This window comes from Grammomys surdaster, unplaced genomic scaffold (assembly GCF_004785775.1).
Source record: "Grammomys surdaster isolate TR1022 unplaced genomic scaffold, NIH_TR_1.0 125889, whole genome shotgun sequence".
Lineage (NCBI taxonomy): Eukaryota > Metazoa > Chordata > Mammalia > Rodentia > Muridae > Grammomys > Grammomys surdaster.
The window spans coordinates 4,007,707-4,023,311 of record NW_021620714.1 but is presented as its reverse complement, the minus strand read 5'-3'; the positions used below and the strand labels follow the sequence as shown (position 1 = coordinate 4,023,311).

Sequence of the window (15,605 nt, the reverse complement as noted above, 5' to 3'; positions counted from 1 at the left end):
AAGAATAACTGAATAGCACAAGGGAATTTAGTGAGATTGGAATATACGGGGGCTGGAGGATTAATGAGTGGCTAAGAGCACACTGGTTGCAATTTGAGAAGACCCAGGTTCGGTTCCCATCACCGTAAGCTGCCTCACAGCCTTTTGCAACTCCAGTTCAAGGGGCTTAGGACGCCTGTCTTCTGACTTCTACAGGCAACTCTTGTACACCTAAGACAAAAATAAATGTTTAAAAAACAAATATAATACGCAAAACATTTTTCAAAAATAAAAGCTTTTAAAAGTTGTTAATAATATAGAAAAATAGCATTCTATCTTATGCTTCTAGAAACACAAATAAATGCATTCAATTGGGGTGTTTTTGTAACATAAGTATAAATTATTGAGAGTTTGCATTATTCTTTGGCCTGGCATTTCATCATCTAGAAACATGCTGAGGATGGATGTGTGTAGAGATGTTAGGAGTAACCGAAATGAAATTTAAAGGGATCTCGTTACATAACAAGTTAGATGTCAGCCTGAAGTACCTTAAAGGAACCTCTGTCAAAACACAGAACACACACCTGAGATGATTACTAAGTTGGTTAGATTGAGCATAGCATATTTAAAAAAGTAAAAAGGATACAAAACATGGAAGAATATTCATTGTATGATATTGATGTAGCCTGTAAAATAGTACACAAGAATATGTATTCAGCTGGTGTGAAAAGGTGACCGAGCTCACGTTTTCATCCTTACTTGCCATGTGAGAATACTTAATAAAGTATAACTTAATATAGTTAAAGCTAAAATTAGGTTTTTGGAATATCTGCATTACATTTTTAGGCTTTTAAAATGATTTTGTTCAGCTGGGCAGCGGTGGCGCACACCTTTAATCCCAGCACTTGGGAGGCAGAGGCAGGTGGATTTCTGAGTTGGAGGCCAGCCTGGTCTACAGAGTGAGTTCCAGGACAGCCAGGGCTATTCAGAGAAACCCTGTCTCAAAAAACCAAAAGAAAAAAAAAAGAAAAAGTTATTTAAATTGGAGAGCCATATAACAGAAAAGCAAACTCAGGATATATATGCCACAGAGTTTAAAATAAGGTTCAGTGAAGATTTCAGCAAAGCAATTTGAATAAAGTAGGGCTGAGAGAAATAAGCCAAGTTGTAACTTGTAAGTGAATGGAAGATGAGCTAGTGACTGCAGTACGGATCTATTCTGACAGCTAAATGTGACCATGTGCAAGGAATCCTTTAGCCAAGCATATACAGTTTGCTACAATTTCAGCATGAAATACAAAATCATTAATGAAACACTTCACATGCATTATCTCGTTCAGACTAGTCATACTATTCACTAGCCACATATAATTACTGGCCACTGCTCAACGTAATGGAACATACCTATAATCACAGCATTTGGAAGGAATGCAGAAAGATTTCTGTGAAGTCAAGGCTAGCCCCTATCTTCATAGTAGTTTTCAAGACCATCCAGGACCCTGTTTCAAAATAAATAACTAGTGGCCACTGTGTTGCACAAGTATAGTTTAGATTGTTCTATTGAGAAATTACTGCTAGGGTTTGAGAGATAATTTATTGGTAGAGTGTTTGTATAGCACATATAAGACCCTGAGTTTATTAATCATCATCACCATATGCGCCGCCTTATTTCAGAAGTAAAGTATCTTGGCATTCCTACATTTTACTGCCCTTTCCTTCTATAGGTTTTGGTAAAGCCAGTGTGAGCCGTAGAGGAAGAGTGCTGCCTGGAAAGAGACGTCCTTATGGAGTTATCACTGGCCTTGCAGCCAGGAAAGCAACTGGTATTCGGAAAGGAATAAGTCCTATGAATCGTCCACCTCTAAGTGACAAGGTAAGATGTCACATGATGGCTTAGTTCTGACCCAGATACCATTTTCCATTTATACTTGTATCTGTCTGTTACCCATTTGTTAGTGATTGTTAAGATATGTATGTAGTCCTTTCTGGCCTACAGAAGTTGCTGTGTAGATCAGGCTGGCCTTGAATTCACAGAAGTGCCTTTTAAGTGTTGGGATTAAAGTTATGTACCACCACACCTGGTTATCCTAATATTTTTATGAATAAGCTTTAGATCCTTTTGATTGTTTCAAAAAATTTAAAGATTTTATTTGTAAGTGTGTGTGTGCACACTTGCATGAGTGCAGGTGCCCTTGGAGGTCAGAGACATCAGATCCCCTGGAGCTGGAGATGCAGCCAGTTGTAAGCCACCTGCCATGGGTGCTGGGAACTGAATTAGGTCCTCTACAAGATCAGCTAGTCCTGTTATTTGCTGAGTTGTCTCTCTAGCCTACCTACCCCTATTAATATTTAAGAAATTAATATCCTGTTTGTATGCAGGCATATATGCATTTCATATGTATGAAAGTCAGAGGACACCTCTGGAAGTCTGTTTTCTCCTTCTACCTTTATGTGGGTGTAGGGGACAAACTGATGGTTGTCAGTGTATCTGCCCAGCAGGTTCTTTTACTCACAGGGTCATCTCACCAGTTTCAGAGAATTTTTATTCTTATTTATGTATTTAATCTTTTGGATAATGGAGAATAAACTTAGAACTAGGCAACCATTTTACTATTGAAATATTTCCCTAGCCTTGATTTTTTTAATTTATCTTTTTGAATCAGGATCTCATATAGCCAAGGCTAGCCTTAGACTCCTGCCTTCACCTCCCAAATGCTGTAATTACAGGCATGTTCTTTTATGCCTATGCTCTCCTGATTTTTATGTTTAAAATTGTTTGTTTGTTTAAGACAAGATCTCTTTGTTATGTAGCTCTGCCTGTACTGGAACTCAATATGTATCAGGCTAGCTTCAAACTCAGAAAGATTGGCCTGCCTCTTCCGAGTGTTGGGATTAAAGGTGTATGATACCATGCCCAGATTGATTTTTATTTTTTAGATAATATACCTTGGGACTCACATAAAACATTTTAATAGCTAAGTAAAAATCTTTGCCATTCATAACTATACCTTATTCTCAAATACAGTTGTTCTTCCATATCTGTAGGAATTGGTTCCAGGACACTTCTCTGATACTAAGATCTTTTATACAAAGTCTTTTACATAGTATAGCATTTGCATATAAAATATGCCCATTGTTTTATGTACTTTAAGTCATCCTTCAGTTACTGGTAGTTCTTATTACAGCGTAAATACTGTATAAGTAGTTGTTTTACTGTATTTAAGAAACAATGACAAGAGAAATCTATGCACATTTAGTAAGCGTAGTTTCTTTTCTAAATACTCTGAAAGGGGTTGTTCGACTCACTGTGTTGCCAAAGATAACTTGAACTCCTGATACCTCCCACCTTTACTTACCAAGGGAGACTTGGATTATAGGACTTCACCACCATACTTGGCATAAGTAAATTTAAAAATTAATTCATAACAAATAACTATAGTGTGCCAGGTACTTTAAAGGAAACATCGTTTCACAGAGGAGCATTTCACTTTTATCTATAAACCAACCAAGGTGTTATCATTTAAGATAAAATAAAGAAGCTTGAACTAGGAGATGGAGAGGTTGGTCCTGGGTTAAGAGCAGACACGGCTCTTGCAGAGGATCTGAGTTCAGTTCCCAGCACCTACATCAAGAGATTTATGATCACCTGTAACTTCAGCTCCAGGGGCACGGACAGCCTCTTGTGTTCTCTGGAAGCACATGTATGCATATGCACATTTTCATACCCAAACACAATATTCATAAATAAGGAAAATGATCGGAATGGGATATTAGTCTAATTGTGTGTGTGTGTGTGTGCGTGTTTGATAATCGTTTTCCTTGTTTCTACATTTCTTTCTTTTCTAAATACTCTCTAAGAATCAATGGAGCAGTGCTAGGAAGAAGGTTCAGGATGGCACTTGCTATGCAAACATGTGGACCTTTGTTCAATCCACATAAAGCAGCCTGTAATCTAAGAAATGGAGACATGGAGACAGGTGGATCCCTGGGCCTTGCTGACCACCCAGTCAGTTTGTCTGGAATCAGTGAGTTTTATATTCAGTGAGATTCTTTCTCCAAAAATATAGTTGAGAACTGTTGAAGAAGATACCTGGTATTGCCTCTGTCCTACACACACACACGCACACGCACACACAGAGTGGGGTGGGGGGGATATATCCTTCTGCACATATGTCTACCACACACATAAGTAAATGAATAAAGATCTATTTAAAACAAAAATTGAACCAACTGTGGATCCCATCATAATCCTAGCACTTAAAGACTATGGAACTTGGAAGAGGCTAGCTTGGGCTACATAGTATAATCCTATCTCAAGAAAACAAATACATAGTCTAGGTGTTGTGGTACATGCCTTTAAACTCAGCACTCAGGAGGCAGAGGCAGGGTTCTCTGTGAGTTACAGAGTGGGTGTCAGGATAGTGAGGAAAATGTAGAGGGACCCTGTCAGAAAGAAGAGGGGTGGGGGAGGAAAAACAATAAATAAATCCAAGTTAAATATGCAAAGAAAATATTTAAGTACTGTTTTTTTTTTAAATCATTGTCATTTTTTTATTAAGTACTTCTCATGATTAAAGCAATAGGAAAATGCAGATAATATATAAGAAATGGTCCATACAGTTAAGGAGTTTGGAGACATCTTTGTAGAAAATATGGAAGCTTGAATTAGGATTTCATGATGGATATAGTTTACATACATATGAAGGAAAAAAAAGACATTTCATGTTTGATTTTTATTAAATTCTACCCCAATCAATTATACTTCAGTATCTTTGTTTTAAGACCTCGTTTTTATGTACTTGTTTTGGAAATTGGCCTTTATCTTTTTACATAATGTGTTAGTCAACTTTTTATTATCGTAATAAAGCACTTGAAATAATGAAGGAGCAAGGCTTGTTTCTGCCTTACTTTTAGGGTCGTGCTGCTGAGTGGAGGGGCAGCCGAGCTCATGGCTTTGGGCTCTGGTGAAATAGGTCATAACAGGAGACTAAAGAAGCAAAATGCTAATCTCACAGCCAGAACCGGGGAGAGAGTGGCTTGTCACAATTCCCTTCAAGGCATTACTCCTCCCTAGTCACCCAAGACTCCTCAGTGCGCCTCTGATTCTTTTCTTGAGTGATGAGTAACATTTCCCCCATCACCACTTCACCTTCCCACACCGCTGTATCTGTATTTTACATGTAATGTGGTTGTCATCTTTTCAGTCATTTATGAAAATTTCAAATAATTTTAGTTTATCCATCTTCCTTACTGTATTGAAGCAGTTTGGGAGCTCTGCCATTGTGCATTAAGAAATGTTAGGCATGTTGGCACACATCTTATCCCCAACACTCATGAGACAGAAGCAGGCGGATCTCTCTGAGTTCAAGGCCAGCCTGGTATACATAATAAGTTCCAGGACAGCCAAGGCTTTATAGTGAGACCCTATCTCAAAAAAACAAAAATAACAACCAAAAAAAGTTTTTTTAATTGTAGTACGGTATATAACAAATGTTAGTCTGATTAACATAGTTGTCTTCCCTTCTGAAAGAATATAGAACGATATTTTCCAGCATTAAAAAGGAAGACAAGCCTTCTGAGACAAAATGAAGTGCAAAGGAAACCAGTTGCAGTTCTCAAGAGACCCAATCAGTTAAACAGAAAAAATAACATTCCAGCTAATTTTACCAGGAGTGGAAATAAATTAAGTCATCAGAAAGACACTCGTCAGGCAACCTTTCTTTTCAGAAGAGGCCTGAAGGTATTAGAAAGCCCTGCTTGTCCTTTCCCTACTCACATGGATCCTTTAGCAATCATAGGCTTGGCTTGTTGTTGAGGGAGGTTAGGGTTAGTGTGAAAAACAAGACACTAGATTAATTCTTTCTGTTAATATATGTTTTTTTCTATTTCTTGTCTTGCTGGTGTCTTATAATAATTTAGCTTGGTTATTTACTAATAAACTTGTGTTTGTACTTTTTCTAACCCAGTGATCCCTAACAGGGTTTTGCCAGCATAGCGCAGGCCCTTCCTAAGTTTATGCTCATGTTTACCCTGGGTTGTATTTTTTTTTTTTTTTATTGCATGATAGCCCATTAGACTTAACTACTCTGTTTTCTATGAGATCTTCTGGGAGTTTTTGTTGTTTTTATTTTCCTTTTAGGTTCAGACCCAGTTGAACACGGAACTGCTGATAGATGATATGGCAGCAAAGAGAACGCGCCAGTAAGTTTCAATCTGCATAAGATGTTGTTTCTGAATTTATAAGATACTAGCTATTCGAATTGTCATCTGTCCCAGTGTGCAAGAAATAAAACCCAAAATGGAATTCTTCCTGCAGTAGGTCAACAGGACCATGGCCCTCAGATGCTAGATAACCACTGAGTTACGTCTGTAGTCCCCAGGTGAACCAGGTTGCAAATGTCAGTTTAGTATCTACCGAATTACTGAACTCTTCATGATTTATTCCAATTGAATGGTATAGTTTTCCTTCTTTCACCTTCCTTCTCTCCTACACCTCCCTTTCTTTCTTTTTTTTTTTTCTTTCTCTGTATCTTCTTTTATGTAAGTGAACTTGTTTAGGGAATGACTAGAATAAAATCCCATAGAGTTTTTTAAAAGTAAGTTTCTGTCCATTATTCTTCCCAAGTATGAATTGTATAGTGCTCTGTTTCAAACAAAGAGATCAAAATTTGTAATTTCTTTAAAAATAGCAGTTACATTTTTGTAAAATAATATGTAAAAAAATAATAAAAGGTCACAATCTAGATGTGCAATAAGTACAGTGCAGTGTGATTTTGAGCAGCGTAGGGAATTGCTTGAACCTGATGCTGGCAGTGACCTTTAGCACAGGAGACAAAAACTATAAGAAGAAAATAATAGTCTGCTTACTTCACCAACACACATTTCCATACTAGTGATTATATATATATACACACACATATATACACACACACTGTTTGTTTATGCTGGGGAAGGTCTCATATGCTTCAAGATTCAACGTGTATCTGAGCTTAGCCTTGAACTCCTTATTTTCTTGCCTCCACCTCTCAAGTGCTGGGGTTACATGGTGTGCCAGCATGCCTGGCATTATTTATTTGTTTTGGGCCTTGAGAGTAAAACTAGATAAAGCAAAAGAGAGTGAGTTTGGGGAAATTATAATAGAAGTGCCAGATTTGGGCTAACATAAATAAATATAAAGGTAGAGCTTACAGTAATGGTGACATTCACCTGTAATTTCAGTGTTGAGACAGCTGACCCAGAAAGACAAGTCCTGGACGACACAATGAGAGCCAGCGATGAGGAGGAGAAGTGGGAAATATAAAGTGGGGAAAAGTAGACAGGACTAAAGAAGCTACTAAATGTTTGTACAGAACAGACGAATTAAGACACCACTGGGGGCTGGCGAGATGACTCAGAGGTTAAGAGCACTGACTGCTCTTCCAGAGGTCTTGAGTTCAATTCCCAGCAACCACATGGTGGCTCACAACCATCTGTAATGAGAGCTGGTGCCCTCTTCTGGTGTGTCTGAAGAGAACTACAGTGTACTTACATACATAAAATAAATAGATTTATTAAAAAAAAAAAAGCTACCATTGGAACTGTAGTTTTAAGTTACAATGAAAAGGAAAACAATAAATAATACAGCCATGAAAATAGTTAGAGGTAGGAAATAGGTAGGAAAGCTGAAGGCCTTCTTTCATCTTAGGAAGAACTTTTTATGTAAACATCCTGTTTAGTAAATTAAAAGTAACCGACTATCGCTGACAATAGGAAAGGTCAGAGTACCTCTAGATGAGAAATGAAGACTGTCTGGTTTCATTAGATTCTCCTCTGCACTTAGCTTTTAAAAATCATTTTATATTCATTACTTTGATAAACACCTAAGAAATCCGTATTTTCAGTTCTTATACCTAAGATCCTGTTGGGATCCAGCATCTCTGTGTGTGTTTTAAACTAAAATATAATGGCTACTTTGAAATGTATATAGTTCAGGGTTGAGATTTTATCTTGGTAGTGGAACACTTGGTTGGTGAAGTAAGACAGATAGATGGGCAGAGAGACAGAATAAATATCTTTCAGTGGGATATTCTGTAAGATTTATAAGCTTTTAAGAAAAAAAATTTCAAACCTAGATGGCGTACTTCCACCACAAATGGAGGAATTTTGACTGTATCCATTGACAATCCTGGAGCTGTACAGTGTCCGGTGTAAGTTTTTTTTTTCTTCCTTTTTTTTTTTTCCTTTTTTTCTTTCTTGAAAAATTGTAACCTCTTGATATATGATGGGAAAGTGAAAAGTACTGGACTTGTGCTCAGAATATACTATATAAAGCAGGATAAAATGAGATGCAAGGATAAAGAATTGTAACATTAGCCAGGCCTATATTCCCAGTACTTGGGGAGGCTAAGGCAGAAGGATTGCCATGAGTTCTAAGACTAGGTTTAGATACATAGTAAGTTCAAGATTAGCTCAAGTATAGACTGAGGCCATGTCTCAGATAAAACTGGAAATCATATAGGGTCAAGTGAGAAAAATCTCCCTTGCTTCCTGGCTCTCCATCCCCCCAAAACACCCATTCATATGTATCTGTATACGTAATACAAATATTACCAATTTTGTGTCGGATGATCCTTCTATGTAGCCTAGACCAGCCTTGAACTTTTAAACTTCTTGTCTTAAGCTCCTGAGTGCTGAGGAAACAGATACATGCCACCATTTCTGCTTGTTTGCTTTCAGAAATTGTGTTCATGAGTTGGGGAGATGGCTTAGTGGTAAAGTGCTTGCTACAAGCACGTTGCACTGAGTTTGTATCCCCAGGCCTCACATAGAAACCCAGGTGTGGCAACATGAATGTGCAGTCTCAGCATGGGGGTGGAGGGGTAGGAGCAGAGGCAGACTGGACAGGTGGATCCCTGGAGCTCACTGGCAAGCCAGTACAGCCAGATACTGAGCATCAGGCTTGGTGAGAGATTTTATCAAAAAATACATAAATAAATAAGGTGGCGAGGGATAGAGAAACACCTGATAATTGACCTCTGGCTGCCACATGTACACATAGAACACATAGAGTTCTGTGTCTGTAGAACAAATGTGTCCTTTGAAATGTGTATGTAAGTGAGGTGACACCTGTGCTTACTACTCTTCCCCTCCTCCCCCTGTGTAGTTTGAATGTCATTACTTTGATATCATACAGACTTGATATCATACAGACTTGCTTTCTCTTTAAGGGTTTTATAGTGTATCTTATCAAGGTGGACTTAATATAGTTAACTATTTCACTATATGTATTACACTAAAAATACAGGTTACTTTAATTTAAAGATCACAACTTAGAAATCACCAGTTATTTGACTTGTTAAAAATGTTTTACAAAGGGGCGGTGGTGGCGCAAGCCTTTAATCCCAGCACTTGGGAGGCAGAGGCAGGCGGATTTCTGAGTTCGAGGCTAGCCTGGTCTACAGAGTGAGTTCCAGGACAGCCAGGGCTACACAGAGAAACCCTGTCTTGAAAAACCAAAAAAAAAAAAAGTTTTACAGATAGGGCAGGAGTCATGACTGACTTTTCCTGTGTAAGATCTGAGTTCAATTCTCAGCACCCATAAGGCAGATCACAATCCTGTGTAACTTGAATCCCAAGGGCTCCAGCACCCTCTTCTCAGCTTCATGGTCTCTGCATCCATATGGTGCACATGTATACACGGAGACAAACACTCATGCACATGAAATGGAAATGTAGTTAGACTTGAAAAGGAATTCTATGAGCAGTTATACATTTTGGTAATTAAGAGTAGTCTGTCAGAAGCTGGCACTATTATTTTTATTTTTTGAGAGAATATTGTAACAGCCCTAATTCATTTGAACATGTGTGAAGAAATGTTGAGTACTTTGTTGGCTAAGCTAATTTAAACATTTTTTTTCCCTTTGCTAGAACTCAGAAACCACGATTAACTCGTACTGCTGTGCCCTCATTCTTGACAAAAAGAGAACAGTCTGATGTTAAGAAAGTTCCTAAAGGCGTCCCTCTACAGTTTGACATAAATAGTGTGGGAAAACAGGTAAAAGATTGTTCCCTCCTATGTTTCTTTGGATCATTGACAGACAGACAGCCTTGTGATAACCAAAAGCCTTGTATGTACGTTAAGCAGGATGGTCTAGCACTTTCCCATTCCCTGGGCACTCTTCTAGATTGCCTGTTTGACATTTTATTTAAATCAGATCTTATTATATTTACCATGACTTAAAGTTTTATCCATATTAACATTTTCTTTGTATTATTTGGATGGTATTCATCGCATGTATATGTCACATTATGTATTCTTTAATTACCTGGAAGTTTTTGTGTTCTTTGGCTATTAGCATGTTTTCTTTTGGGGTAGGTAGTAAATGCCAATGGATACACTTGATAGATTTTGGTAGACAGTATGCTAACTTTACATTTAACCTTTTTAGAAACTACCAAGCTATTTTCCAAAGAGATGACTGTATTCTTTATATTCCTACAGTATATATGGGGTTTCTAAACTTGTCAACATTTTTGTCAACATTTTTTATTATGTGTCACTTTATCTGTATGGTGACAGATTAGAGTGGCATTTCACTGTGATTTTGACAGTTTGTGTACTGTTGTACTCTTTGAGCTAATTAAATTAACTTCATGGGGCTGGAGAGATGACTCAGTGGTTAAGAGCACTGGCTGCTCTCTCAGAGGTCCTGAGTTCAGTTTCCAGTATCCACAACTTATAACCATCTGTAATGGCCCTCTTTTGGTATGCAGATGTACATGCAAAATGGCCACATACATAAAATACAAACAAATCTTTAAAAAGATAAAAGTGAAACACTTTGGTCAACTACTCTTTTTTAATTGTTTAATTTTATAGTAAATCTGAATTCTTTAGAGTTTTTTCTATATAAGTACTTCTTCATTCTCTAAATTCTTTTCTAGTGTTTAAACCCTTTTTCTTGTTTTACTCTAATGGCTAGCACATCCACTGCAGAGTTTGGTAGAGTTAGTAAGGCTTGTGTGCTTGCTGTGTCCTGCCTGAGGTAAAAGAAGTTTGACCATATTTTATAGCTAAGCTTGCCCACTTTTCTGAGTTTGAACTCAAAAGTATAACTTGCCTTTTGCCTTTGCTATTTCTTCAGGTACTGCCCAGTCCCACGAATGCTTGCCCTGACACTCTGGGCCTTCTCACTCTGCTCTGAGAACAGCCCACCCCTATCCTATAGCTGTTTTCCATTTTGCTTCTTTGTCACATGCTGAGAATTACAGCTTGTCTACACTGCAGTTTTTCTTCTTTTTTTTTTTTTTTTGGTTTTTTGTTTTTTGTTTTTTGTTTTTCCAGACAGGGTTTCTCTGTGTAGCTCTGGCTGTCCTGGAACTCACTCTGTAGACCAGGCTGGCCTCGAACTCAGAAATCCGTCTGCCTCTGTTTCCCAAGTGCTGGGACAGTTTTTCCTCTTAAACTCTAAAAAATAGTTCTTTTGTTGTTGTTGTTGTTGTTGTTGTTGTTCCAGACAGTCTCTTAGTGTAATAGCCCTGGCTGTCCTGCAATTCACTATGTAGACCAGGCTGGCCTCAGACTCACAGAGATCCATCAGCCTCCCGAGTGTTGGGATTAAAGGTATGTGCCACCACCACTGAGCTAAGAAATAGTTCTTAAGTTAAAAAAAATTAGATAGATAGATAGATAGATAGATAGATAGATAGATAGATAGATAGATAGATAACTGCTAGCCTTATGTTTATTGTAGATTGTCAGGTTAAGGGAGTTCCTGTCTTTCTAATTTGCTGTGAGTTTTTCCTATGAATTTATGTTGAATATTATCATATACTTCTTTGGGAAACAGTTTGGTAGAAATAAGGTCCTGGAATTTAAGATTAGAAGTGTGGGGAGAAAACTTGGTTTTGTTTAGTTAGAGAGTACATGTTTAGAATAGACAAAGTTCTTGGTGTAATTCCTAACACAAGATATGGAGAAAAAAAGAGAGACAAATTTGTTCTGTTTTATTTTGATCCTATTCTTAATTTCTTTTCTGTTTGGAAGCATTTTGTTATTTGTTAATAAAAAACAGAATTTTACTTAAATTTTTATAGAGCACTCAATTTAAAGCTTTATTTTGAAATATTCAGAAGTCGCAATAACTGTGCTTCTATTGTTTTTTACATCATAGTCTCACACTGCAGCCCAGGGTGGCTTAATACAAACTCTTCTTCCTCAGCCTCTTGGGATAGTAGGAGTAGGACACCATTTCTGGCTAAAATAACTTTTTTGTTGTTTTGTATTTTCTTCTCTTTTTTTTCTCTTTCTTTGTTTCTTTCTTTGTTTCTTTCTTTCTTCTACGTTTTTTTTTTTTGTTTTTTGTTTTTTTTTTTGAGACAGAGTCTCACAGTATATTCTTAGCCTGAAACTCTGTGTGGATCAGTCTGGTATTAAGTTCATAGATTCACCTGCCTTTCCTTCCTGGGTGATGTAATCAAATGTGTGTGTGTCCCAACACCAGTTTGCAGAGCTTCAGATTAATTCAGATTGAGGTATTTTGTATGTATTTTATATAGACAGTAGCGGTAGTATGTGTATGCTTGTAAATGCAGATAGATATTAAAGGATTGGAGATAAGGAGCCTTGGACTGCCTACTTCTGAGTTTAAAAGCTACTAATAGGCAACTCAATGATGTATAGCTTATTTTTGTTAGCATCAATTGAAATTATACACAACAATTTAAGATGTTGTATACTGTTACTACTAATTACTATTAATTTTAAGACCACATATAAAGGAAATCGGTGGTGTTTTGTTTTGTTTCAATTAAGTTAATGTTTTCCTCCTTTTCTATAGACAGGGATGACTTTGAATGAACGGTTTGGGATACTGAAAGAGCAAAGAGCCACCCTCACGTTCAGCAAAGGAGGAAACCGCTTTGTGACTGTGGGATAGATCCGTGTCCAAGGAACTTTTAAGTGTTGACTGTTTGAAAAGTTGATTTGCTTGAAGAGCTCATCGGAGAAGTTCAAGAAACTTTACTTCAGAATATTCACAAGCCTAAATAACTTTATTTTTGAAGGTTTTTTGTTTTGTTTTGTTTTTTAATGTATAAATAATGCCCTGAAAGAATAGCAGGGAATATACCTATCTGTTCTTAAAGATTTCATGGTTGGCCCAAACAAAGCAGTTCTCTGTTGACTTCTTTGATTCCCTGTGAAGCAGAAGGAAGACAGAAAGATAAAAATTGATTATTTTTATGAGCGTGGTATTTCAGATCTCATCACTTTTATCCAGGTTTTAGGCTTTGCCATGGTAAATCTTAAACTTGAGAAATAAGAGTACATACACCTCTGGGTTGTTACTTACCCATTCATGTGTTGGTGTGACAAGGACAGCTGCCTTTCTATCATTACTGGTGTTTTTTAAACTGTAGGAGAGTTTTGGTTTTGACTTTCGAGGCTTATGGAAGTATTTGGAACTTGGTTCATTTTTCAGTTATTGTTAGATTAAACTCCCTGAGTTCTAAGCACTTAGTATTAAACTTTTAATAAAAAAATGTGGCTCTCAGGATTAGTCTCAGACCAAAATGTGTCAGTGCTGTAATTGCTTATTTACAAAGTTACCTGATAGGTCGTTGGAGGAGATGCCTAATGCAAAACCCTGATAGTTTATGTTTAGTATAAATGGAGAAAACATGAAAAGTTTATGTTTAGTATAAATGGAGAAAACATGAAAGGCGTTAGCAAACTGAAGGATTGGAAATGGGAAAAAATAAAAACCTGAGTCATAGTTATACTATCTGGATTTACTTCTATCTTGAGTCTAGTGTCTGTAGGTTCTTCTATAAATGATGCTTACAAGAATTACAATTTTTAAAATGAGTTGAATCCTTGGGTATTTTGACAGTACACTTACTAGATATAAAGTCCTATGGTTCATATTCAAAAGGTTCTTTTGTAAAGCTTTTAGACTTGATAAGTTCAATAATTTATAACTCCCCAAACAAAAATCTACTTGTGTGTCACAAAGGGAAAAAAAATCAAAATTATAATGAAGTTACACTTGACTATACACATTCTGTTTCTTCTATTGCTCAAAGTTCAGACATTATAGGGAGAAAGGGTTTTCTTTTCTTACTCTGGAGGTTTGCTGTGCCAAGACAGTGCTGAGAGTGCTCACATGGTCACAGGTCAGAAATTCAGTGAAATGCCAATATGCAGCAGCGGGTCCCAGCTACAAATTATCAAGTGTGGTCGTTTGGAAGCCTGACCTTTTGTTTTGTTATGATTTCAAGTGTGAGTGGGTGTTTAAGTCTCTGCTATTGATTGCTCCTGTAAAGACAGGGCACTATACTTCCTGCCTGCCTTCATTGTGTCCAAGACTTCATTGTCTTTGATGTTCTTCAAGTTTCTTACTGGCTTGTGCTAGTCGTAGCAAAATCAGCAACAATGTCATGCTTATACCAAAGATCTAAATCTTTCTCAGCATCTGTTATCTGCCAGTACTTGTACTTGAGAAAGGGTTTTGGAGGCTAATCACAGAATTTGAAAGTAAACTCCAGTTTCTCCTTAGCTGTAATGCTTTTCATTGAGGCCAAGGACTCATTATAAAACATTTTTGCCAATATGAATATTTATATTTGGTTCAGAAATAAAACATTTTAGAGTGGTTTGCTGGTAGCTTATTTTAAAGCAAAGGAAAAACAACTGAGCATGAACACTATCTTTGGAACAGTTTTTAAAATATGATATAAAAGTCTTTGTTTCTTTTTGTTTTAAATATTATTATAAAGAGGTATTAGTAATTCCATTTTTGGAAAATCTTAAAAACCACCCAAATGTTGACACTTAACTACATTGAAAACCAGTATCTTTGGTATAGTAAATGTTTGCTCTTCATGCATCTGTAATTTAATTTTTTGTTCAGATTTTGCCTTTGGTACAACTAAGTTAAAACTCTTGAGTGCTGACATGTATATAAACAAAACAATATGCTTTGTTGGAGGAAAATTTCCTGTCTTGGAATGTGATTATAGTCATCCTTGTTCAGTTCTTGAAGCCTTTTTTTTTTTTTTTTATTTAAACAGGGTGCAACTTAAAATTTCCTTTGCATCAAGGTGTATGCAAAACATTGATGCAGTGCATCACAAAGTGAAAGTTTGTATTTAATGAGGAGGTGCTTTACACTGTACTTTTTGGTGTTTTTTGGAAAAGTTACATTAGATTTGTTCTGAAGCTGTTCATTTTTGACAAATAAAATGTAACAGGTTTCACATGAGTTATTCTGAGCTATAAAGATTGAGTTGTGGTTTTTTAGATTGTTCTGTGCTACAAAGCATCTTGTAGTGGTTTTATTTATGATTTCTGGGATTTGAAGTTGCTGATCAGCTAAATTTCCACTCTTGTTGTTCCTCTGACTTTTGACCATTTCATGCATAGGTGACATGATGTTCCAACTTGAGGTCACCGAGGGGAATTGAAGAGAGTCACTGTTCCAGTGCAGAGCACAGAAGTAGATGAGCCTTTAGATGGTCTTCATCAGTCCCTCTTCTTACATCTTAGGAAAGTGACGCCGGACATTTCCTAAGACGCATTTAACAGTCAGGTTTTGAGCCTCATGTCTTATAATTCTCAGTGGACAATAAATGGCTTCATACATAGA

At 36.9% G+C, this 15,605-nt stretch overlaps 1 protein-coding gene across 2 annotated transcripts in view; it reads left to right on the top strand.

The window, feature by feature from the left end:
* Positions 1-15,605, top strand: part of Fyttd1 (forty-two-three domain containing 1) — a 29,405-nt gene extending 13,800 nt beyond the window's left edge. Inside the window, exons 3-8 of one of the 2 annotated variants that reach the window (XM_028752298.1) lie at positions 1,704-1,852; positions 5,510-5,719; positions 6,119-6,180; positions 8,091-8,165; positions 9,886-10,012; positions 12,798-15,605. In XM_028752298.1, the coding sequence (XP_028608131.1) occupies positions 1,704-1,852; positions 5,510-5,719; positions 6,119-6,180; positions 8,091-8,165; positions 9,886-10,012; positions 12,798-12,896 (722 nt within the window). In that variant the 3' untranslated portion in view covers positions 12,897-15,605. The remainder of the gene's footprint in view (positions 1-1,703; positions 1,853-5,509; positions 5,720-6,118; positions 6,181-8,090; positions 8,166-9,885; positions 10,013-12,797) is intronic. The other variant, XM_028752299.1, reaches the window with a different exon arrangement.